Here is a 23,911-nt window from a genome sequence, read left to right as displayed (position 1 = left end):
ACTATCAGAACTACACCCAACTTGTCAACAGAGATTCTGAAAGCCAGAAGGTCCTGGACAGACTTTTGCAGACACTAAGAGACCATGGATGCCAGCCCAGACTACTATACCTAGCAAAGCTTTCAATCACCATAGACGGAGTGCACAAGACATTCTAAGACAAAACCAGATTTAAACAATACCTGTCCACAAATCCAGTCCTACAGAAAGCACTATAAGGAAAACTCCAACCTAAGAAAGTTAGGTGCACCCATGAAAACACAGTAAAAAATGATAACCCCACAGCAGCAAATGCCAAAGAAGGCAAATACACACACTACCACCAAAAGATAACAGTAATTAACAATCACTGATCATTAATATCCCTTAATATCAATGGACTCAGTTCTCCTATAAAAAGACACAGCCTAACAGAATGCATATGAAAACAGGATCTATCCTTCTGCTGCATACAAGAAACACACCTCTTCAAAGATAGACACTACCAAGAGTAAAAGGCTAGGAAAAGACTTTCCAATCAAATGAACTTAAGCAAGCTTGTTTAACTATCCTAATATCTAACAAAATAGACTTCAAACTAAAATCAATCAAAAGCGATCGGAAAGGACATTACATATTTATCACAGGAAAAATCCATCAAGATGAAGTCTCAATTCTGAACATTTATGCCCCAAATAAAAAAGGCACTCACATATGTAAAAGAAACACTACTAAAGCTTAAATCACACATCAAACCCCACACACTAGTAGTAGTGGGAGACTTCAACACCCTACTCTCACCAATGGACGGGTCTGCCAGACAGAAACATAACAGAGAAATAAGGGAACTAACAGAGGTTATAACTCAAATGGACTTAATAGATATCTACAGAACATTACATCCAAATACAAAAGAATATACTTTCTTCTTAGTACCCCATGGAACCTTCTCTAAAATTGACCACATATTCAGTCACAAAGCAAATCTCATCAGATACAAAAAAATTGGAATAACCTCCTGTATTTTATCAGACCACCATTGCTTAAAGTTAGATTTCAAACAACACCACAAATTACAGAAAGCCTATAATTGCACGGAAACTGAATAATGCTCAACTGAATCACCGATGGGTCAAGGAAGAAATAAAGAAATTAAATACTTCCTAGAATTCAATGAAAATGAATGTACAACATACCCAAACTTATGGGACACTATGAAAGCAGTGCTAAGAGGAAAGTTCATAGCACTAAATGCCCACATAAAGAAGTTGGAGAGCCAGGTGGTGGTGACGCACGCCTTTAATCCCAGCACTCGGGAGGCAGAGGCAGGCGGATCTCTGTGAGTTCGAGGCCAGCCTGGTCTCCAAAGCGAGATCCAGGAAAAGTGCAAAGCTACACAGAGAAACCCTGCCTCGAAAAACCAAAAAAAAAAAAAGAAGTTGGAGAAATCTCACACTAGTGACTTAACAGCACACCTGAAAGCTCTAGAACAAATGAAGCAATCTCACCCAGGAGGAATAGATGCCAGGAAATAATCAAATTGAGGGCTGAAATCAATAAAATAGAAACAAAGAGAACAATACAAAGAATCAATGAAACAAAGAATTGGTTCTTTAAGAAAATCAACAAGATAGACAAACCCTTATCCAAACTAACCAAAAGGCAAAGAGAGAACATCCAAATTAATGAAATCAGAAATGAAAAGGGAGACATAACAAAACTGACAAAATCCAACACCCCTTCATGATAAAGGTCTTGGAGAGATCAGGAATACAAGGGACATACCTAAATGCCGAGGACAATTGCCTGCCTGAGTTAAGTTTCTGTTGTTCAGTATTGAGCTACTAACCAGAAACTTTTGACATGCCTGGACAAGTCCTGAGTTATTAGAAAATAACAACATTTCCTTATCTTTCTGCTACAGTGACCATTAGTAACAATGTTTTGTGGTTAGGTTGCTTGGTTGGGTTGCTTGGCAACTCAATAGTCCCCTGATCTTTTCCCAAAGAAAGTTTCCTAGTCTGCTTACTATAAAACCCACCTGAGAAAAATAAAATTTTGTAGCTTCATCAGAATACTGTCTTGCTGTCAATTCTTTGTGTCTCTTGTCCCTTTCATTCGCCATTCCCCCTTCTAAGGTCTCTGCTGACCATCCCGCTGGCCGGGACAACTGGCACCCAGCGTGAGGCTCAAGGACGTGGAGGAGTGATGAACATTGTCACACACCAAGGCAGGCCTGCCTAAGAGTTGGACCACCATGGAAGACGGCTCCACGAGCAAGGTCCGGTCAGTGATCGCCCCGGAAACGCCCGGCCGTGAGACAGATCTGGAGAAATTTTAACGTGATGACGCAAGGTAAGTTTACCATGGGACAAGCATTTAGTAAACAGGATTTGTTTATTTAGGGTCTGAAACAGTCTCTCAAGACACGAGGAACTAGGATTAAAAAGAAAGTCTTAAAAAATTTCTTAACTATATTGGAGATGTCTGTCCTTGGTTTCCCCAAGAAGGAACCATAGATGAAAAACGCTGGAGACAGGTTGGTGACTGTTTAAATGATTTTTACCAGACCTTTGGTCCTGAAAAGGTCCTTTTCCTACTGGAATTTAATTAATGATGTCTTAAAAACTTATAATCATTTCCCTGATTTTTCAAAAATTATTTAAGGAGGGAGAAAAAGCCTTGAAAGATTACTCCCATCCACCTTCTGTCTGTCATTCTGTCAGTATTAATATTCCTGAACCCCCCACATCTAGTCTTCTAGCAACAATGAACCATCAGAGAAGAAAAAAGAGGGATTCCCCTACTCTGGGTCCACCTACTCACCTCTCCCTCAAAGGTCCTGGCCACTTATCCATCTTTAATGGCCAAGCTAATTATTAAGGGCAGAGAAACAAGTCACCAATACTTTGGAAAAGATCCTGATTCCATAGTTGTCCCCTATACACGAGAACAATTAGATTGGCTGCTACAAACAAATGATGAATGGCCCATTGCCTGCTCCTCCTTCCTTGGTACTATCGATAACCATTATCCTAGTGATCCCTTGTTACAGTTTGCCAGAATTCATCCCTTTGTTTTCCCCAAATTAACTGCCTCACAACCTATAAGGGAGGCTCCCCTGATATTTACAGATGGCTCAGCCAATGGGGTTGCTGCCTATGTTGTGGATGGACAGGCTACCTCCTGCCTCTCCCCATATTCCTCAGCACACTTGTTGAACTTTATGCAGTCATTCAAGTTTTTCAATTATTTCATTCTCAGCCCTTTAATTTGTATACTGATAGTGCTTATGTTGCCCATTCTGTTCCCTTATTGGAAACTGTTCCCTTTATTAAACCCTCTACCAACGCAGCTCCACTTTTTCTTCAGCTGCGATCCTTGATTATGGCTAGACAGTGCCCCTTTTTTATTGGCCATCTATGGGCCCATTTAAAATTGCCTGGTCCTCTATCTGAAGGAAATGCCTTGGCTGATGCAGCCACACAATTAGTTTTTCCTGTTCTTGCAGGATCCCTTTCTCAGGCTGCCCAAGCACATTCTCTTCACCATTTAAGTGCTCATTCCCTTCGTTTGTTGTTTAAGCTTACCCGAGAACAGGCCTGAGAAATTGTTAAAAATTGCACTGACTGTGCTGTCTCCCTCCCGGTTCAACATCTGGGAGTTAACCCGTGGGGCTTGGTTCCCAATGAAATTTGGCAAATGGATGTTACTCATTTAATTGAATTTGGCAAACTTAAATACATACATGTTACAGTTGATACCTTTAGTGGTTTTATATTTGCCTCTCTCCAGGCTGGAGAGGCCTCCAAAAATGTTATTTCCCATATTTTACAATGCTTTTCCATCCTAGAAAAGCCTAAAGTTATAAAAACTGATAATGGCCCAGGATATACTGGAAAACAATTTTCAATCTTTTTGCCACAACTTCAGATTAAGTATGTCACTGGCATCCCTTACAACCCCCAGGGCCAGGGCATCGTTGAACGTGCTCATCAGACTCTAAAATCCATGCTTCATAAATTAAAGAAGTGGAAGCCTGTATGATACACGAGGCAACGCCAGAAATCTTTTACATCATGCACTTTTGTCCTTAATTTCCTTATTTTGGGCAAGAATGAAAGGTCTGCAGCAGATTGCTTTGGGCATCCACAAACTCAAAGCCACCAAGCATTGGTCATGTGGCAAGACCCCTTAACTTCCCAGTGGAAAGGGCCCGACCCAGTCCTGATTTGGGGTCGAGGGTCAGCATGATTCTATGACCAAACAGAGGGAGGCCCTCGTTGGCTCCCCGAGAGATTAAACAATTCAACTCTAACCAATCACCCAGGGAAAAGGATAGCCCCTGAGGTTGTTTCCCTTCCCTTCTTTACAGATGCTGATGAAGAAAAAACTGGGAGAATTTCTCTGGATATTCTGGATCTTGCTGCTAAATGTACCTTCTTAGCAGGACCAGAGACCAGTCGACACATCCCCATTTGCATGGCGCTTTTATTTGACTGAAAATTATACTAACTATGCTAAAACACAGACCTTTGGTCACCTATTGGCTACCACTGATTGCCCCTTGCAAGGATGTCAGAATCCCATTTTACTCAACTTTACTGATTTCCATAATTCCCCCAGCAAGGTGGCTCCTGCTATCTGTTTTTTGTATGATCAGACTGTTCACAATTGCAAAACTTATTTGAAAGAGAAAAGCGTAGGATGCCCCTATTCTTACTGCAAAATTCATGATGCCATTCCTCCTGCTAAGGGACAGGTAATTGGGAGAGAATGGAATGGAATGGCCCTAAATTTTATAAGACATCTACAGGATATTCCCTAATGGTTTGGGACCCGTGGGACTCACGATGGACTAGTCCAGTAGAAGGAGCCATGTATACGGCCTGAACAGCCACATGGCCTAGCTCCAGACTCTACATTTGGCGCTCTTATGTACAAGTACAATCTATGGTCCATCATAATATCCTTATACAAGAAAAAAAATTTAATGACAAAACTATCACTCCCCTCCTCTCCATTTTCTTGGCTTTCCCTCCTCTGAGAAGGCCTTATGTTTGCCAATGTTACTGGCATTGGGAATCTCTCATCATGCTTCCTATGTGCAGCCTTGGGATGTCCTCCCCTGATAGCAGTACCCCTGCCTCAGGTCCTTAATTGTACTACCGATAATTCCCATGGCTTCCGCTCCATCCCTGAAGTACCCTTGTTTCTTGACCCAGGCCGTTCCAAATTTGATTTTTGCTTTTCTAGTGTTTCCCTTCCCTTTTGCAACCAGACCGTATTATCCAATCATCCTTTTGCCCCCCCCCCCCACCTCCCGGATTTTTCTTTTGGTGCAATGGCACTCTATCAAAAAATTTGACCATCCCTATCCCACAGGACATGCTCTGCCTACCTGTCACTCTGGTCCCACAACTTATGCTCAGGACCCCTGCAGAGTTCTTGGGATGGGATGCCCCCCAGCCCAAGCAAAAAAGAGCTGTCTTCTTGCCCCCTGTGGCCGGAATTTCCCTCGCCACCTCTCTGGTCTCTGCAGGCTTGGCAGGAGGAGTTCTGGGTCATTCCCTCATAACAACAGCTCACCTATCTAAGCAACTTCAGGTAGCAATCAAGGCTGCTGCAGCAGCCTTATCCTCCCTCCAGAGGCAGTTAACCTCCCTTGAACAGGTTGCCCTACAAAACCGATGGGCCTTGGACCTGCTGACAGCAGAAAAGGGTGGGACATGCCTTTTTCTGAGGGAAGAATGTTGTTATTATATTAATGAGTCTGGAATGGTAGAAACCCAGATAAATAAGCTACATAAACTTAGCCTAGAGCTACACAAGCAGCAATTCTCTGCCGCAGCAGATGACTGGTGGAGATCATCCATGTTCTCCCTTTTAATGCCTCTTGCAGGACCATTAGTCAGCTGCTGTGGATATCGCTCTGTATAAATAAAACACTGATTGGCCAGTAGCCAGACAGGAAGTATAGGCAGGACTAACAGAGAGGAGAATTGAGGGAACAGGAAGGCAGAGAGGGAGACACTGCCTGCAGCCGCTGCCAGGACAAGGAAGATGTAAGGTACCAGTAGGCCACGAACCACGTGGCAAAGTATAGATTAATAAAAATGGGCTGAATATAAGAGTAAGAGCTAGACAATGATAGGCCTGAGCTAATGGCCGAACAGTTTAAATAATATAAGTGTCTGTATGTTTATTTTATAAGTGGACTAAGGGACTGCCAGGGCTTGGCTGGAGTCGGAGAGAAAACTCTCCAGCTACAGTCAGCCTTTTGTTATTTGTAACTTTGGGTCCCTTTATAATTGGCAGGCTAATCTGATTTATCAAAAAACAAATAGACTCCCTGGCATCAAAACCTATGCAGGTTCATTACCATAGGCTCAAAATGCTGGATCGAGGATGTGATCCCTATGATATTTCTCAGTCCTCTTCTCCTTTAGGAGCAGCATAAAGTCCGAACCTATGCTTATTGGCACCAGCCGGTATGAACACTGCTGGGTGCAAGGCCAAGCACTGCAGGGGAAGGCTGATTTAATAGCCCTTGGTTCGGATTCCCTGAGAGACAAATCTGACTTGCATAGGGGTTGGTATCTAGAGGCACCAAAATGCCTAAGCCCTCTCCTCCTCAAAAGGTACCCTTTTTCTCAAGCCTGCAGCAGCTCTAAGAGGAGTCAGGTCAATGTCTCCCCCAGCCGGTTAAGGTCCACCACTGTTCAGGTGGGCACACTCCCTCATAAAATAAAATAAAGGGAGGAGATGCCAAGGACAATTTTAAGAGCCATGCAACATTGCCTGCCTGAGTTAAGTTTCTGTTGTTCAGTATTGAGCTACTAACCAGAAACTTTTGACATGCCTGGACAAGTCCTGAGTTATTAGAAAATAACAACATTTCCTTATCTTTCTGCTACAGTGACCATTAGTAACAATGTTTTGTGGTTAGGTTGCTTGGTTAGGTTGCTTGGCAACTCAATAGTCCCCTGATCTTTTCCCAAAGAAAGTTTCCTGGTCTGCTTACTATAAAACCCACCTGAGAAAAATAAAATTTTGCAGCTTGATCAGAATACTGTCTTGCTGTCAATTCTTTGTGTCTCTTGTCCCTTTCATTCGCCATTCCTCCTTCTAGGGTCTCTGCTGAAGATCCCGCTGGCCGGGACACCTAAACATAATAAAGGCAATTTACAGCAAGCCAACAGCCAACATCAAAGTAAATGGAGAGAAATGCAAAGCAATTCCACTAAAATCAGGAACAAGACAAGGCTGCCACTCTCCCCATATTTATTCAATATAGTACTAGAAGTTCTAGCTAGAGCAATAAGACAACAAAAGGAGATCAAGGAGATACAAATTGGAAAAGAAGAAGTCCAACTTTCACTATTTGCAGACGATATGATAGTATATATAAGTGACCCCCAAAATTCTACCAGGGAACTCCTACAGCTGATAAACTCCTTCAGTAATGTGGCAGGATCCAAGATTAACTAAAAAAAAAATCAGTTGTGGCTGCAGAATCTACAGCTAGTCTAACTGAGACTTAACTATCTGAGCTTCTTACAGAACCCAACAGAGATACCATCACCCCCTAAACAGCAGGAAGCAATTCTAAGAAAATGATGCCCATTCTCCCAAAGGTTTCATGTTTCTCAGGGTTATGGATGATGGTTATAAGGTTGGGGTGGAAGAAAATATTAGATCCAGTATTCTCCTTAAGAAAAGAAAAAGTGTCTCAAAAAACAAAAAACAAACAAAAAAAGAAAGAAAAGTAAAAGTGGAATGAATAGATATAAGATATTAAGGTAGATTATTATATATACTAGTAAACAAATTTAGTAAAATAGCAGTCTTAGATAATTTTCACTGTTATGGATTCTTGTACATTGATACAAATGTAAACTATTTTTATATTGCTGTTTAAGATAATTTGTATATTGATACAAATACAGAACTATATTTGTTGTAATGTACATATATTTCTCCTCTTATTTGAAATATTTTGTATATTGATAGAAATGTAAATTTATATCTGTCATACTGTATGTATGTTCTACCTCTGTTTAGGATTATTTAAGATTATTTAGGATTATTGTCATATTACATATTGCACTATACATTCCTACCTCTGTTAAAGATATTTTGTGTATTGTCACAATTTTGAAGTCATCATCCTTCTACCGTACATTTGCTTACAGACTGTTTACCTTGTTTACATGAACCCTTAGTCCTTAGGTTATTTAGGTAGATAAGACTTACAGATTTATAGTCACCTATGCTTGTCATCTCTATAGTTATGTTAGTTAGGTTATCCAGATTTACAGAAACATAGGTCGGAAGGACAGGTTATCTTCGGAAGGACAGGTAATCTTTTTTTTTTTTAAGATTTATTTATTACATATACAATGTTCTGTCTGCATGTATCCCTGTAGGCCAGATGAGGGCCTCAGGTCTCGTTACAGATGGTTGTGAGCCACCATGTGGTTGCTGGGAATTGAATTCAGGACCTCTGGAAGAGCAGCCAGTGCTCTTAAACCCTGAGCCATCTCTCCAGCCTGACAGGTAATCTTCAAACACTTCATGGACCTAGAGAGTATGACATTTAAATAACTTAGAATTCTGCTGGTGTGAGACACAATTGCTCCTGGCAACACCAATTTGATCCTGAGAGAATGTTGGGCTTCTAATACATTTCCATTTGGAAGTTTGTCTTCTTGGCACAAAATGGCCTACTGGGCAAAGAACTGCCCTTACCTCAACTGCTGACAGCACAAATGCAATGCTGTCCTTTCTGGACAAGTGGGACACAAGGAAAAGTGATTACTGAACTCTGCCAAGACAGGGTAAGATGGTCTTTCAGAATTCCTGCTTCTGAAAATGGTCTGTCAGATACTCTAGGCCTGTAGCCAATTTGAACTCACCAACAATGCTGAGAAACATTAGGTGACTGTCCAGGCTGCCAGCTGTCTCTGTCTACTCTTGCAAGACTCCCGAAAGTTGCTTGCATCCATCTTCCATTTCTCAGGTGTCATTATATTCCTTCTCAGGTCTTTGATGGGATTGAAGACTAGCAGTTATAGTTACAACTTAGTATATATATATAATATCATAGATAGAAAATATTAAGTATTAGATTTAGGTTCTTTAGGCTAGGACACCTTTTGGAATGATCTTTGTAACATGCTATTTACCTATGCTCCAGACTTCTCTGGATTTTAGTATGTGTCTCTTGTTTGATATTGTTTGTGGGTTGTAGTTCCATTTTATCTAGGCCATTATCCCTTATTATTCCTGGACAATATTTGGTAATCATTCCTATTGTATATAGTCTTGTATTAGGTTAGAACCTTCTTATTTAGACAAAAAGGGGAGATGTAGTGGGCAGCTGTTCCAGGTACCACCCCCATTGAGGCTTAAGTAACTGTCCTGGCTACAAGGCGGGGCTGAGACAGGAGCCCTTAAGACCTGAGATCCAGATGTGCTGGCTCTCTTGGTTCCTGGATCCTGGACGCGAGAGGTAGATTGAGCAGAGTTCTCCAGAGAACACCGCTGAACTGTGCTATACCTTTCCCTGACCCTGTAACTTATCCCTTTACTTGTAAGTTACCCCACAAAATAAACCTCCCTTTTAACTATGTGGAGTTGCCTTAATACTACAACCAATAGTAGCCCTCCTATATACAAATGATAAACTGGCTGAGAAAGAAATCAGAGAAACATCACCCTTTACAATAGCCACAAATAATATAAAATACCTTGGGGTAACTCTAACTAAGCAAGTGAAGGACCTGTATGACAAGAACTTTAAGTCTCTGAAAAAAGAAATTGAAGAAGATATCAGGAAATGGAAAGATCTCCCATGCTTATGGATAGGTAGGATTAACATAGTAAAAATGGCAATCTTACCAAAAGCAATCTACAGATTCAATGCAATCCCCATCAAAATCCCAACACAATTCTTCACAGACCTGGAAAGAACAATACTCAACTTCATATGGAAAAACAAACCAACCCAGGATAGCTAAAACAATACTGTACAATAAAGCAACTTCTAGAGGCATCACCATCCCTGACCTCAAGCTCTACTATAGAGCTATAGTTATCAAAACAGCTTGGTATTGGTATAAAAACTGACATGTGAACCAAAGGAATCAAACTGAAGACCCTGACATTAATCCACAAACCTATTTTTGACAAAGAAGCCAAAACTGTACAATGGAAAAAAGAAAGTATCTTCAACAAATGGTGCTGGCATAACTGGATGTCAACATGTAGAAGGCTGCAAATAGACCCATATCTATCGCCATGCACAAAACTCAAGTCCAAGTGGATCAAAGACCTCAACATAAATCCAGTTACTCTGAACCTGATAGACTAGGAAGTAGGAAGTAGCCTTGAACGCATTGGCACAAGAGACTACTTCCAAAATGTAACACTAGTAGCACAGACACTGAGAGCAACAATTAATAAACAGGACCTTTTGATACCAAGAAACTTCTGTAAGGCAAAGGACATGGTAAATAAGACAAAAAGACAGCCTACAAAATGAGAAAAGATCTTCACCAACCCCACATCTGACAGAGGGCTGATCTCCAAAATATTTAAAGAATTCAAGAAACTAGACATCAAAATACCAAACAAACCAATTAAAAAATGGGCTATAGAGCTAAACAGAGAATTCTCAATAGAAGAATCTCAAATGGCCAAAAGACATTTAAGGAATTGCTCAACACCCTTAGTCATCAGGGAAATGCAAATCAAAACAACTCTGAGATACCATCTTACACCTGTCAGAATGGGTAAGATCAAAAACACTGGAGACAGTTTATGTTGGAGAGGATGTGGAGCAAAGGGAACACTCCTCCACTGTTGGTGGGAGTGCAAACTTGTATAGCCACTTTGGAAATCAGTATGGTGGTTTCTCAGAAAATTGGGAATCAATCTACCTTAAGACCCAGCTATACCACTCTTGGGCATATACCCAAGGAATGCTCAATCATACCACAAGGACACATGTTCAACTATGTTCATAGCAGCATTATTTGTAATAGCCAGAACCTGGAAACAACCTAGATGCCCCTCAACCTAAGAATGGATAAAGAAAATATGGTACATATGCACAATGGAGTACTACTCAGCAGAGAAAAACAATGACATCATGAGGTTTGCAGGCAAATGGATGGAACTAGAAAATATCACCCTGAGTGAGGTAATCCAGAATCAGAAAGACAAACACGGTATGCACTCACTCATAAGTGGATACTAGATGTAAAGCAAAGGATAACCAGACTACAACCCACAGCTCCAGAGAACCTAGCAAACAAGGAGGACTCTAAGAGGAATGCATGGATCGCCCTGGGAAGTTTCCATGAGTAACCTGGGGATGAGGGGTGGACAATAGAGGGTAGGGGATGGGGGATGAGAACATAAGGGAATGAGATGGTCATCTGGAACAGAGATGGAGTGGGAGAGCAATAAAAGAGATACCATGATAGAGGCAGACAGCATATGTATAGGAGAAACAGGGAGCTAGGGAAGTTCCCAGGAATCCACAAGGATGACCCCAGCTTAGACAACTAGCAATAGTGAAGAGGGTACCTGAACTGGCCTACCCTAGGATCAGATTGGTGAATACCCTAACTGTCATCATAGAGCCTTCATCCAGTAACTGATGGAAGCAGATGCAGAGATCCATGGCCAAGCATTGGGCCGAGCTCCAGGAGTCCTCTTGAAGAGGGAGAGGGAGAAAGGATTGTAGGAGCTAGGGGGTTCAAGATCATGATGGGGAAACCCACAGAGACAGCTGATCCAAGCTTGTGGGAGCACACAGACTCTAGACTGTCAGCTAAGGAGCCTGCATGGGACTGACCTAGGCCCTCTGCATGTTGGAGACAGTAGTGTAGCTTGGTCTGTTTGTGGGGTCCCTAGCAGTGGGACTAGGACTTGTCCCTGGCACATAAGCTGCCTTTTTGGAACCTATTCCCTATGATGGGATGCCTCGCTCAGCCTCGATGCAGGGGGTTGGAGCTTAGTTCTGCCTCAACTTGATATGCCATGGGTGCTGTTGACTCTCATAGGAGGCTTTACCCTTTCTGAGGAGTGGATGGGGGGGTTTAGAAAGGAGGTAGGGGGAGGGAACAGGAGGAAAGGAGGGAGGAGAAACTGTCATTGGTATGTAAAATAAATAAAAAATAAATACAGAAGCTACAGAGTGCTGTAAAACAAAACAAATAAAGATATTTGTAATAAGGTGTAATAAGGGCACAAATGTTATAGGAGTAACCAACAGACTTAGGGCCCACTCCATGAGATGGAATCCATACTAACAATGCTAAGCGGTCAAAAACCTGAGGCTAGATAGGTCATGGGCCTAGGGGAAAACCTACTATTATTATTTTGTTAAAGGAACATAGAAATAAAATGACTCCCAATGACATACGGCTATACCCATAGATTAGTGTCTCAACGCTCTTTAGAGATACTTCTTACAGTATATGTGAATTAGCACAGAGAGCCACAACTGGAAAATGTACAGTGAGTGAGACAGACTCTGGAGCACTCAATTCTAAATGGCATGTATTCCTCAGGCTCTCCTCTCAAAGCTCATGGATCTATGCAGAAGAGGAGGTGGAAAAATTTAAGAGTCAGAGGTGATGAATAAGTCCAAGGAAATGGTGTCTTCTAGACCCAACAGAATTGATGCACATACGTACTCACAGAGATTGAGGAATACCCAAGACCTGCACAAGTCCAAGTCAGATGGGATCTCAGCACTTGGAGGAAAAAGTGGACACCCAAACCAACCAAACCAAAAAGCTATTTGCAATTGATATCTGCTGGCAAAGGGAAAATCAGTTTTCTCCAATGAGTTGTCATTGGGTGTATCAACCACACTCCAGGGCAAGCCCCATACTGTGAAGTAAGTAGTTGGCTGACATAAAATGAACTCTATGGGGGTTTTCTTTGGGGGAATGTTTCATTTTGTTTCGGCATTTTTACCTTATTGTTTTCTTCTTTATTTTAATTTTCATGTTTGTGTTCTTATGTGTTTTTAAGAGAGAGACACATACACTATTAGAGAAACCTTCCTAACAGAAGCACTTGGGAACTCCTTAAAGAGCACAATAAACTGTAATCTCGTGCACACTGTGCACTATTATTCATAAGAATATCAATAGAAAGCAAACTCCTGGATCTTTGGGAAAATAGCATATGTAGGAATAATTTCAACTTTAATAATTTCCTTAATAAATAATTGACATGTTATTAGTTTATTGTAGAGAGATCCCAGTTAGACTGATTAAGGAGTACTGAAGAGGATTTGAAATGGTAAGCCATTTTTTAGATGAACAACCGCACAGTAGAGGGTACAATATAGTCTAGACATAATCTAGAAATGTACATCTCAACAGGGCAGCAGGTCCTGGAGTGGCCAGTGCCATGAATGATGACATCATCTTAGGTGGGAGTAGCCCCTCCCCCCCGCCCCTAGTGATGTATTACTGTTCCGGAACTCTGGGATCCCACACTGCATTTCTCACCTTAGTTGCCGCGTCCACTTTTCCTGAGGCAGTTGGTTGATCCTCTAGGTTCAGCTGAATCAAGATACTTGGTCTCTCTCTGGAGAAACACTCCTTCATCTCCTCCTATGTGAGGTAAGTTCTTTCTGTGGGATGCCCCAATAAGTTAAATGTGAGCCGATAGAAAAGTTAAGAGCCTGTGTAGACCAACCAAGTACTTGTGCCTTTCTTATGTCTTCCACTCTCTTTAACACTTAGGACTGTGCTTTGAGCTAAACCTTACTGGGAAATTCCTCAAGGATCCTAGAAACTATAACCATCTGACAGACTCATGTCACACTATGACAGTAGTATGCCTCTTAGCTTCACAAACTTTGAAATTACCTATGTGCCTGAGATTTCCTCCATCCTCAGTGTTACCAAATAGTCTCCATTAGAGAGCTACTTCCCAACTGCCTCTTGGATAAAGCTACAGTCTTCACGGTCCCAGAGATACCTCAATGTCCACTCACTAAACTTTTCTGATGACTTGAGTGTGAGGTCGGAACCCAGTACCTTGAGACCCACCAGATTTACTCTGCATGACAGTTGGTCTGGCAGATGTGGAGGTTCCAGCTCTTTTATCTCAGCAGGAATTTCTAAATTAGCCCAGGAATTCACACTCTACTTAACAGATCCACCTCTTTTCAGCACCGCAGAGCATCATATATCCCTTTCGTTGACCTCTGAAAACCATGAGCTGGGGAGACCATTAAACTGGAGGCAATTCCCTCACCAACTTTATCTCAGAATATGTACACATGTCACAGGACACTGTACCATAAAACAGCAATTACTAAATTACTTAGTAGGATGATACAGGGGAATTACTTGAGCCCAGAGTTTCTCTGTCAGTTTAGCATCATGTCCATACCATGTCCCCAGGGAAAAAATTGAGTCAGTAATAATGTAGACATATGGATTTAAATTTCAGCAGGTTCCCAGAAATGTGTCTTTTATTTAAAACTTTATTGTGTCTGTTAATTTTTTTTTAAATAAAAATAAAAGGTTAAAGCATTTATTTACTGATGAAGGAAAAAATTCTGCTGGGTTGAGAGGTGAGCAAGTGACTGAAATTGAAAAAAAAAGAACAATAAATATCTAAGGTTGTCTTCAAAATGAAAAGTCTACATTTAACAATATGTACCTAATAGCCTTGAGGCTATGAAGGGTATTAATAGTGGGAAGTTAAGAAAGTATCTAAAGCTGGAAGAGAGACTACAGGGAAGGAGCAGGGCGGTAAAATATAGGGGAGACAGTGGTTTAGCTTTAACTGTTTAGGTGGCCCCCAGGCAGTGGCATCAGGATCCATCCCTGGTGCATGAGCCGGCTTTTGGGAGCCCAGTGCCTATGGTGGGACACCTTGCTCACCCTTGGTGCAGGGAGGAGGGGCTTGGACCTGCCTCAGCTGAGTGTTCCAGGCTCTGCTGACTCCCCATGGGGGGCCTTACCTTGGAGGAGGTGGGAATGGGGTAGGTTGGGGGGAAGGCTGGGGGTGGGAAGAGGGAAGAGAGGGGAGTCTGTCGTTGGTATGTAAAAGGGATAGAAAATTCAAATAAATAAATAAATAGATTTAAAAAAAGCTCACCCTGAGAAAGGCTCGGGTATATACTGGGATCCTGGACCCAGTGTAGTCGACACCTGCTAATAAGACTTCTATTGGCTTAAAAAAAAAGAAAAGTATAATGGGATACATGTATGAGTAGATCAGCATGAAAGCCATCTTTTGAAATCTAACCACAAAAGCTAATAAATAATAAAACACATTTACAGAGGAAAACAGCTTAATAAAGAGGAGAGCATTCTTATTTTGTTGGGTGCCAGCCACCAAGCCTAAGTTTGATAGTCAGGACCCACATAGTAGAAGGGAGAACAGACTCCTGTAGGGTGTTCTCTGACCTCCACAGACATATCATGGCATGGGGGTCATGGGCACACATACACATACACTCTAAATAAAAATGTAATGAAAGAGTAAAACCTATTTTGAAGTCCCTTTGCTGCCTCACTCACACAGACATGTCAGTTTTCACACTGCTTTTCTTTTTCTGAGACATATGTGCTGCAGGATGGCCTTGAACTCTCCCCATCTTCCTATCTCAATATCCCAAGTGCTAGGAACACAGGTGTTCACCACCAAGCCTAGCTTCCTAAGAGAATCTGTTCTGAGTTTTGTTCAGAATTTCTTTTAATTGATAGACAACAATAGTGCATACACAATTAAAATCTAGTATGGTGATTTAAGATACACATATGTGTGTGCTTATCAAATATGGGTAATTCATATTTCTCTGTCCTTATGTATTCATCATGTCTTTTACTATTTTCTGGTAAAACTGGGAAATGAACGCAAGGGCCTCTTACATGGTAGGTAGGAAGGAATCCTACAGGATTTAACTATGTATTGCCCAGCCTGGCCATGATCTCACTTTGTAGCTCAGGCAGGCATTGAACATAGGATCCTTCTACCTCAGCCTCCCAACTATCTTGTATCACAGGCATAGGAATGGACCTTTGGCTTCCCTCTCCCTTCCTTACAAACTCACCACACGTAGCTATAAGCTGTAGTCACTAAGGTGTACTGCGAAATTCTAGCAGCTATCCTTCCTCTCTACCTGTACTGGGTGTTTGTTGTTCCTCCTTCTTCTGTACTCCCCACCACCTATCTTCCAGTGACAACTGTTTTATTCTTACCTTCTATGAAATCAGTTTTCACTTTCCTCATATTGCTGAGAACATGTGTCTGTGCTTGCCCAATTCAATATCTTTCTCTTCGCTCTTAATCTCAATGAACATTCCAGGGCAAATAATCAGGACAGAAGCTTGACCCACTCTTGGAGACTCCTTTTAACTTCATACATGCTCCTTCCTTCACAGGACATTTTGTTTAGTTCTGGAAGAAAATTACATGGTGTCTTTTCAAAATCCCATTAATTCTACTGACATGAAAACAGTGAGTTCCTGCGTAAAGAGCTCTGTGGAAGAGACTTGTGAGCCAAAGAACATATGTGAGGTGAGGTGATCAGGCAGCGGGTGGGCAGAAGCAGCTGAGTGACCAAGGGCCATGGTAGAAAGATTTCTCAGAAGGTAGAAACCAGAGGCACTCAGGACAAGGACCAAAGTCTCCACAGGACATCCATAAGTCTCAGGATTTCTATCTCCACACACATGCATGCACACATGCACACATACTCACGTGAGTACTCAATAAGTCCTGTTCCAGAGTCCCTGAAGACTTGAGATTGGTGATCTAGTACTAAATGCATTTGGTGACACTTAGCTCCTTGTGGGGGGGGGGGACTAATAACTAGCCCTGAGCATTTCCCCTGTAATTGGGAAATGGCTGTTACTCACATCTCTCACTTGACCCTCACATTTCCAAGGATCAATCATCTTGATTGTCTAGACGGACTACCAAGGTCCTCCAACACAGAGATTCTGGGATGAATGGCACACGTGTACAGCAGAGGAGTTGCCAGAATTTCTATTTCTTTCTTTTCTAGGCCATCAAGGATATTTCTACATACTTTACTGAGGAAGAGTGGGCAAAGCTGACCAAATGGCAGAAAAGTGCCTACGTGTATATGAAAAGAAACTACATCAGGATGACGGGCCTAGGTAACAGGAAGTTCTGGGTTCAGACAAGCCTGGTGTCTCCCGGTTATTTTCTTTGCCCCAGCTTCTTCTCAACATGTAGCATGTCCCTATCCCACACGCTACTTTTCTTCCTGGGGAAATGTCAAGGTGCTTGCTGAGCACGCTGCTCTTCTCCATCGTGTTCAGGGCTGAGAGCACAGAGCTTAGGCATAGGGCTCGGCCTGCAGCCTGCACTTGTCTTCCCTGCAGGCTCGCGTTCTTGGGGGCCTTAAGGTCTTGCTGCATCCCAGATCCTAGCTGCATTTCCCCTCTGTGCTGTCTGTTAAAGAACAAGTACTTTGCTTCCTCTTAGGGGTCACAGTCAACCAACCAGTTTTCATGCGCTGCAAGGAACAGGCCAAAGAGAAGGTGGTGGAATGTACTAAAGTTCATGGCCGTGAAGGTGAGTGGTCGGCAGGGAGTGGGGTGGGGGGGGGAGGGTTGTGAAGGATCACCTTTTCAGTCAAGATTCCTGGTAAGGTGACAGGCAGGTCTTCTTCTTCTTCTTCTTCTTCTTCTTCTTCTTCTTCTTCTTCTTCTTCTTCTTCTTCTTCTTCTTCTTCTTCTTCTTCTTCTCCTTCTTCTCCTCCTTCTCCTCCTTCTCCTCCTTCTCCTCCTTCTCCTCCTTCTCCTCCTTCTCCTTCTCCTTCTCCTTCTCCTTCTTCTTCTTCTTTTTCAGGTTAGGGCTGTGTGGAAAAGAGTTCATTCAGAGGATTATGTAGAAGATCCTGTCATATAAAAGTCTAAAACGTTAAAAAGAATGTACATTATTTTGGATAATAAGTAAATGGCAAATGGATAATATCTTCAGTTGGAATGTGCACTGTCCTATATCACATCCTAAACATAGGCAGACATATCCACCCTATACACATACATGCAGACACTGTCACAGAGATACAACTCAATACACATGCACACGCACACGCACAGACTGACTCCCCAGGAAAGCAGGCCAGATCACACAAGCTCCCACAAGCACTTTACTTGATCTCAAACACAGTTTTTGAGAGCAAAGGAGTTATTACACTAGATAGTCCCCAAAGCACTGAGCTAAATCACTTATCCTTCCTCACACAGTTAACACCTGAATATTCAAATCATTTCATGTGTTAAGTAAGATTTTCATTATTCCACATCTGAAAGCATATACAGTTCAAAATTTCCTGAAATCAATTTAATATTATGAGGTAAAAGAAATGTCCTGGGATAGGATGAGGCAGTGATGAGGCAGAGACAACATTTCATAAACAATCATAAGGAGACTTCTAAACTTATACTATAGATAATGCCTGTGTCATCAGTAAAGTGAGAGAGAGCCATGCTCCACCAGTCCCTCCTCTATGAGGAGACTGTAACCCTACGCTCTAGCATTCCCTAAATCAGCAGGATCTGGAACTTCTGAAATATTTACTAACAAACAAAATCTTCTGACTTGTCACTTTCCATAGAGGGACATCCTGAAGAGAGTTATGACATGAAACAGATAAAACGCCTAAAGGTGAGTAACACCTATGTCTGTAGGAATGCCCCATGTCTGCCCTTCAGTTCATGTCCACATTGGCGAGGATAGTTTTCTTTTTGGTGGTGGATAAGTGTATATGATATATTTGATGCTTAAAGTGTAAAATTTAATGTGAAGCATCACATGTTGTTTCCAATGCCAATTCTAACTGTATGGAAGTTCACTGGGTTGTATAGACTTTGGGTCTGGTTAATTTTGGTGTGTGATGTTTATTTGCAAGGTCCTGTGTTAAATATTATCCAGCAAATTAGGACAGCTTAAATCACGTGGCAGAAATATCACCTGTAGATTCCAGTTTGCCAAAGTGCCTTACCCTAGGTTCTCTTTTACAGCTGACACCGCTGACAATAGACCTCTATGATATAAAAGATAGACTTACATTCGGAGGTGTGACCTTCTCCACCGTTTCTATTTTACCAGGTTGGATGCAATCTAATTCCTGTTCCTTAATAATGTCTTCACTCTTTTTCAATATGGCATTTTGTTTAATTCTTTGAGGATTTTACATAATGCATTTTGATCATATTCACACATACCCCACTCTTTCACCTAATTAACATAAGACATCTTTCCTAGATGTTTTTCTCACTTCCCCACACTCTTCAAATTCATGTCTTTGTTTTTTATTTTTTAAAAATGACTAATGCCGGGTGGTGGTGGTGGTGCACGACTTTAATCCAGCACTCGGGAGGCAGAGGCAGGCGGATCTCTGTGAGTTCGAGGCCATCCTGGTCTACAAAGCGAGTTCCAGGACAGGCTCCAAAGCTACACAGAGAAACCCTGTCTCAAAAAAACAAAAAACAAAAAACAAACAAACAAAAAAAAAACCCAACCAACCAACCAACCAACCAAACAAACAAACAAAAAAAACGACCAACCAAGCTTGAGTTGTGCTGTCTATATACTGTGGGATGTGGAATTATTCACTAGAGTATGGTTGACCTAACAGGGGCCATACCCTTAAAACTCGCCGGGTGGTGGTGGCGAACGCCTTTAATCCCAGCACTCGGGAGGCAGAGCCAGGCGGATCTCTGTGAGTTCGAGGCCATCCTGGTCTACAGAGTAAGTTCCAGGAAAGGCGCAAAGCTACACAGAGAAACCCTGTCTCGAAAAACCAAAAAAAAAAAAAAAAAAAAAAAAAAAAAAGAAAAAGAAAAAGAAAAAGAAAACTGACTCTCCCTCCCACAAAAGCCATCTATTGTCAACAGCTACTCACAAAGGGGTGGGAGCTCATGAGTCCCTGCTCACTCCATGCTAGAATGCTGACAGGCTTGATCCTATGCAGGTCTTATGTAGGCAAAGCCAACACCTGTGAGTTCATGAGTTTAACACTCCTGTCATGTCCGTAAAACACTATTTTGCTCTGGTCCTCCTTGTCTTCTGCTTCTTACAATCTCTCTATCCCCTCTTCTGCAATGGTACTTGAGCTTGGGAGGAAGGTGCACGACATATATGTTCAATGTCTAGCTGAGAATTCCATGGACACTTACTTTCTGCAGTCTAACCAGTTGGGAGCTTCTGTATTAGCCACCACTCACTGCACAACAAAACTTCTCTGATAATGTCTGAGAGCTATCTCTGGGTAGAGAGAGAATGAATTTCGAGGTCACTTTGTACTATATTCATTTAGCAAACTCCATGGGTTCCTCCTAGGGCTTGTGCAACCCCAGGTTCTTGGTCAGATTTACAGTACCAGGCCTGCATATCTTCAATCACAGCATTCTAATAATTAGAGTATGATAATGAGGGTCAACACAACCATGCTAAATTATTGGCCCAAAGAGCAGTTTCACTAGCTCTCTAGTCCATAGCCCAAACCGCTGAAATGCATTTCATGTCTTCTTTCATTTCTGCAATCCAGGTGATCCCCTTGTCAGGTATTCTCCCACAGTCTGTTGGTTCTTTCATCCTGACCCTCACTTTCCAAGCAGAAAGAAACTACCAGCTGGCCTCTGCTTTGTAAATGGAGCATGCACTCCTCCGGCTGGAAATCACAGGGCTTTCACTGTGGACTCCTCCCATTCTGATCTACTTCAGGACATATCTACACCCAGGAACTGTCTGCCCCACAGACCCAACCCAGAGGAACCCTCAGAGACACCTGACTATGAACTGGGAGTTTCTATAGTTGGAGGTTCCAGTCTAGTGTAGAGAGTTAAGGGAACTGAGAGTTAGTGGCCAGTGAGGACACAGTTAAGGACTGAATGAAAAGAAGAGATTATAAGAGCAAGTACTCAGTTTTATTATTATATCATTTAAACAGCATGTCCATTTGAGTGTGTTTGGCATGCCTATAATTGCAGAGCACTGTAGGACCATTACATCAAGACTTTTCTAGGGTGCATGAATAGATCTTGTCTCAAACCAAAACCAAATGAAAAAACAAAAGAAATAAAGGGAGTATAGAGAAATTGCTCAATGGTTAAGGGTTTCTGCTGTTGTTCCAGAGGAGTTAAGTTCCTAGCACCCACATTGGGTGGCTCACTATTATCTGTCACTCCAGTTCCAGAGGATCTGACACAGTACTCTTGCCTCCTCAGACACACCCACACATGTATCACACATACACAGAAACATACACATGTACACATAAATAAAAAATATAAGTGTAAAATAAAAGGCAATAAGTTGTGTTTCCAAGCTCAGAAACAATGTTCTTTCAGTTCTACATAGACTCCCTCATACATGAATCAGGAAGTTGAATGAAAGGTAGCTTATGATTAGTGACCAATGACACAGCTTGATATTAGCAGAAACGGTGCAGGCACTACCTTACCTAAATCCACGTGGAGTCTTCTCACCAGCATCCACGTGATACCACTCCTGGCGTCACATTCTCTGATAGGGATCAGTGTGTCTCCTTCTTTCTTCTCCGTCCCCTGCATTCATCTGCACACACCATCATGGCACAGTACTGTCTCCTCCTTTCTATTCACTCTTTTATCTACTGTCCACATAGTGCACCATAAGCTTATGTGTGGGGCCTCATATTTCATAGATGACCTGCCTTTCATAGAACCTGTGGATTCCGCCAGTGCTTTTCTTCCTCAAGTCTTCTCTATTCCATACTCATAATTAAATGCACATCTCTTTTGCTTGCATAAATGGCAGTCTATGAAGAACATAAAGGCAAACATTTAGTCCTAGAAACATGGTGTACTTAGGACATTCCTTTCCCATTTAAACACCTGTGTTCTTTTTTATTTGGCTACAAATAATGAAATACTTTGTCAGGTGCAATTAGCATGTTATGAAAATCCATAAAAAAAAAAACACCTGCAAAAGCCTGGGCCCTTCAACATTCTGTCATGGAAGGAGGGGCTCACCAGGTTCTGCCCCTCTCAGAGGATATAAAGGTAGCTAACAGTTGCCAGGGGAAAAGACCAGTGAGGCCAGTGCACATGTAAATAATCCTAATTAAACTCCTTGAGCCCCACCATACCAACCAACATGAAATAAAAGGGACTCTAGTAGCGGGGAGGAATCGGCGTGAGTCAAAAGAGGCTGATGAGGAGTATGCATGATCAAAACACAGTCTATATGCATATGAAAACGTCATACTGAAAGGTGCCAACATATATAAATAACAGGTGCTAGTATAACCTTAGGAGAAAAGAGACGCTACTTAACCTCGGAGACAATATAGAAAGGCTACTGATAGCAGCCTGCACAAGTGCTTTAGTGTTCAAAAAAGGATGAAGAGGAAGGCAGCAAGGGAAGAAAATAACCCCACATGAGTTCCAGGTGCACTGGGCTCAGGAAGGGCCCAGAGACACCTGCACACCCAAGAGAAAGCACAGACAGAAGGGTGGGGACAGACAGAAGGGTGGCATTAGATGGGAGGAAATCATGGAAGAAGCAATACTTTGGTTTCCCTGCCATGTTCTGGGTATGTGGCATGGGCCCTGAAAAGTCCCAGGCCTTGCTGGGTGAGGAGGTCACCCAGCACCAGCTCAGATGTTAGAATGGGTCTTCATAATCATAATTTGACTTGTCCTTCTGAAAGCAATATGACACTGGACAAGTCTTCTACATACTCTGGGGTTCACGTCTTAAACCCACACAATATAAGGGAATGCCAACTGTGTCCTCTTTTTTTTTTTTTTTTTTTTTTGGTTTTTCGAGACAGGGTTTCTCTGTGTAGCTTTGTGTCTTTCCTGGAACTCACTTGGTAGCCCAGGCTGGCCTTGAACTCACAGAGATCCGCCTGGCTCTGCCTCCCGAGTGCTGGGATTAAAGGCATGCGCCACCACCGCCCGGCTTGGGTCCTCTTTCTAATGAAGGATGATAACATAGGAAAGCTATACCAGATGATGGGGGAGGGGACCAAACACTACACTGGATGGTATAACCTGAAGCGGCCTTTGGTCTGTACTGCTGTATGGCTAACATCTCAGTCTTTGTGAGCCAGCAGATGTAAAAATCAGACAATGGAGAAGGTCCATGGTCTCATAGGGGGAACAAGCCCTGTTCTTTTCTGACAAAACAAGGCCCTAAACTACCTAGCTCTCATGCACTAATCCCTCCCTATTTCAGGAGGTAGATTTTGGATAAATCCCTGGCGCCACCGGTTGCGAGAAAGGAAGAATCGAGTGATATATGAAGAGATCAGTGATCCCGAAGAAAGTGATGATGATGATGATTAAATCTGTAAGTGGTCCTTTGACACATCTCCTAAGCCCCAGAGTATATACTTTTCTCGTATGGGAGTGGATCAGTCATCCACTTCTAGTCTTTAGGGGTGGAACACTGAAGCTGAAGTAATATGTCATGCTTCCTTTACTGCAAAGCTGGGTAGTTTGGAGACCTTCCCTACCTGGGATGCTGTGGGCTCCCAGATCCCAGGTCAGCTCTCAAAGTACAGGCCACGCCTTCCTCTGGCTTAGGAATTAGAAGACAAGGTGAGGCAGTCCCTGCGCTCTGAGCAGAGGCTTTGCCTGTGGAGCAGAGGCTTTGCCTGTGGAGCAGAGGCTCTGAGGTTCGGGAAAGCATCGGAGGCTTTGAAGGGCGGGAGGAAACAGACTGGTGAGCAGGCAATGTGAACTCACTAGCATTTCTTTTCTTTCTTGTATCAGCCACAGAGAGTCGAAATAAGCCCAGGATGAGAAGAAGAATGGTGGGAACCTGGATCAAAGCCATGACTTTGAAAGACTACGTATCAGTTCTATATATAGATGTATGTATATATATTTATTAAAATTCATTATAATTTTAA

General features: G+C 42.2%; 1 protein-coding gene and 1 long non-coding RNA gene across 2 annotated transcripts in view; one reads left to right on the top strand and one right to left on the bottom strand.

Moving 5' to 3' along the window:
- LOC131899154 (uncharacterized) overlaps positions 1-16,534 on the bottom strand; it is a 20,765-nt gene extending 4,231 nt beyond the window's left edge. The window contains exons 1-3 of the long non-coding RNA XR_009376061.1: positions 16,230-16,534; positions 15,124-15,198; positions 13,518-14,221 (exon numbers count right to left, since the gene is read on the bottom strand). This is a non-coding gene — a long non-coding RNA (uncharacterized LOC131899154). The remainder of the gene's footprint in view (positions 1-13,517; positions 14,222-15,123; positions 15,199-16,229) is intronic.
- On the top strand, positions 16,417-23,911 carry LOC131899153 (protein SSX1-like). Its single transcript, XM_059250542.1, has 7 exons — positions 16,417-16,548; positions 17,039-17,153; positions 17,485-17,574; positions 18,623-18,672; positions 19,029-19,116; positions 23,233-23,346; positions 23,772-23,911. Exons 1-6 carry the CDS (start codon positions 16,444-16,446, stop codon positions 23,340-23,342), a joined length of 558 nt encoding a protein of 185 aa, XP_059106525.1. The 5' UTR covers positions 16,417-16,443; the 3' UTR covers positions 23,343-23,346; positions 23,772-23,911.

Source organism: Peromyscus eremicus, chromosome X, assembly GCF_949786415.1.
Source record: "Peromyscus eremicus chromosome X, PerEre_H2_v1, whole genome shotgun sequence".
Classification (NCBI taxonomy): Eukaryota; Metazoa; Chordata; class Mammalia; order Rodentia; family Cricetidae; genus Peromyscus; species Peromyscus eremicus.
Note: the sequence above shows the minus strand (reverse complement) of the source record. Positions and strands in the feature narration are given on the sequence as shown.

What these genes read in the sequence shown, in the direction of transcription:
- LOC131899153 (XM_059250542.1), top strand. Translation starts at nt 16,444, where the DNA reads ATGGTGTCTTTTCAAAATCCCATTAATTCTACTGACATGAAAACAGTG. An exon ending in AGCCAAAGAACATATGTGAG is followed by an intron (nt 16,549 to 17,038) that starts GTGAGGTGATCA and finishes TTTCTTTTCTAG; the next exon opens with GCCATCAAGGATATTTCTAC. An exon ending in CATCAGGATGACGGGCCTAG is followed by an intron (nt 17,154 to 17,484) that starts GTAACAGGAAGT and finishes GCTTCCTCTTAG; the next exon opens with GGGTCACAGTCAACCAACCA.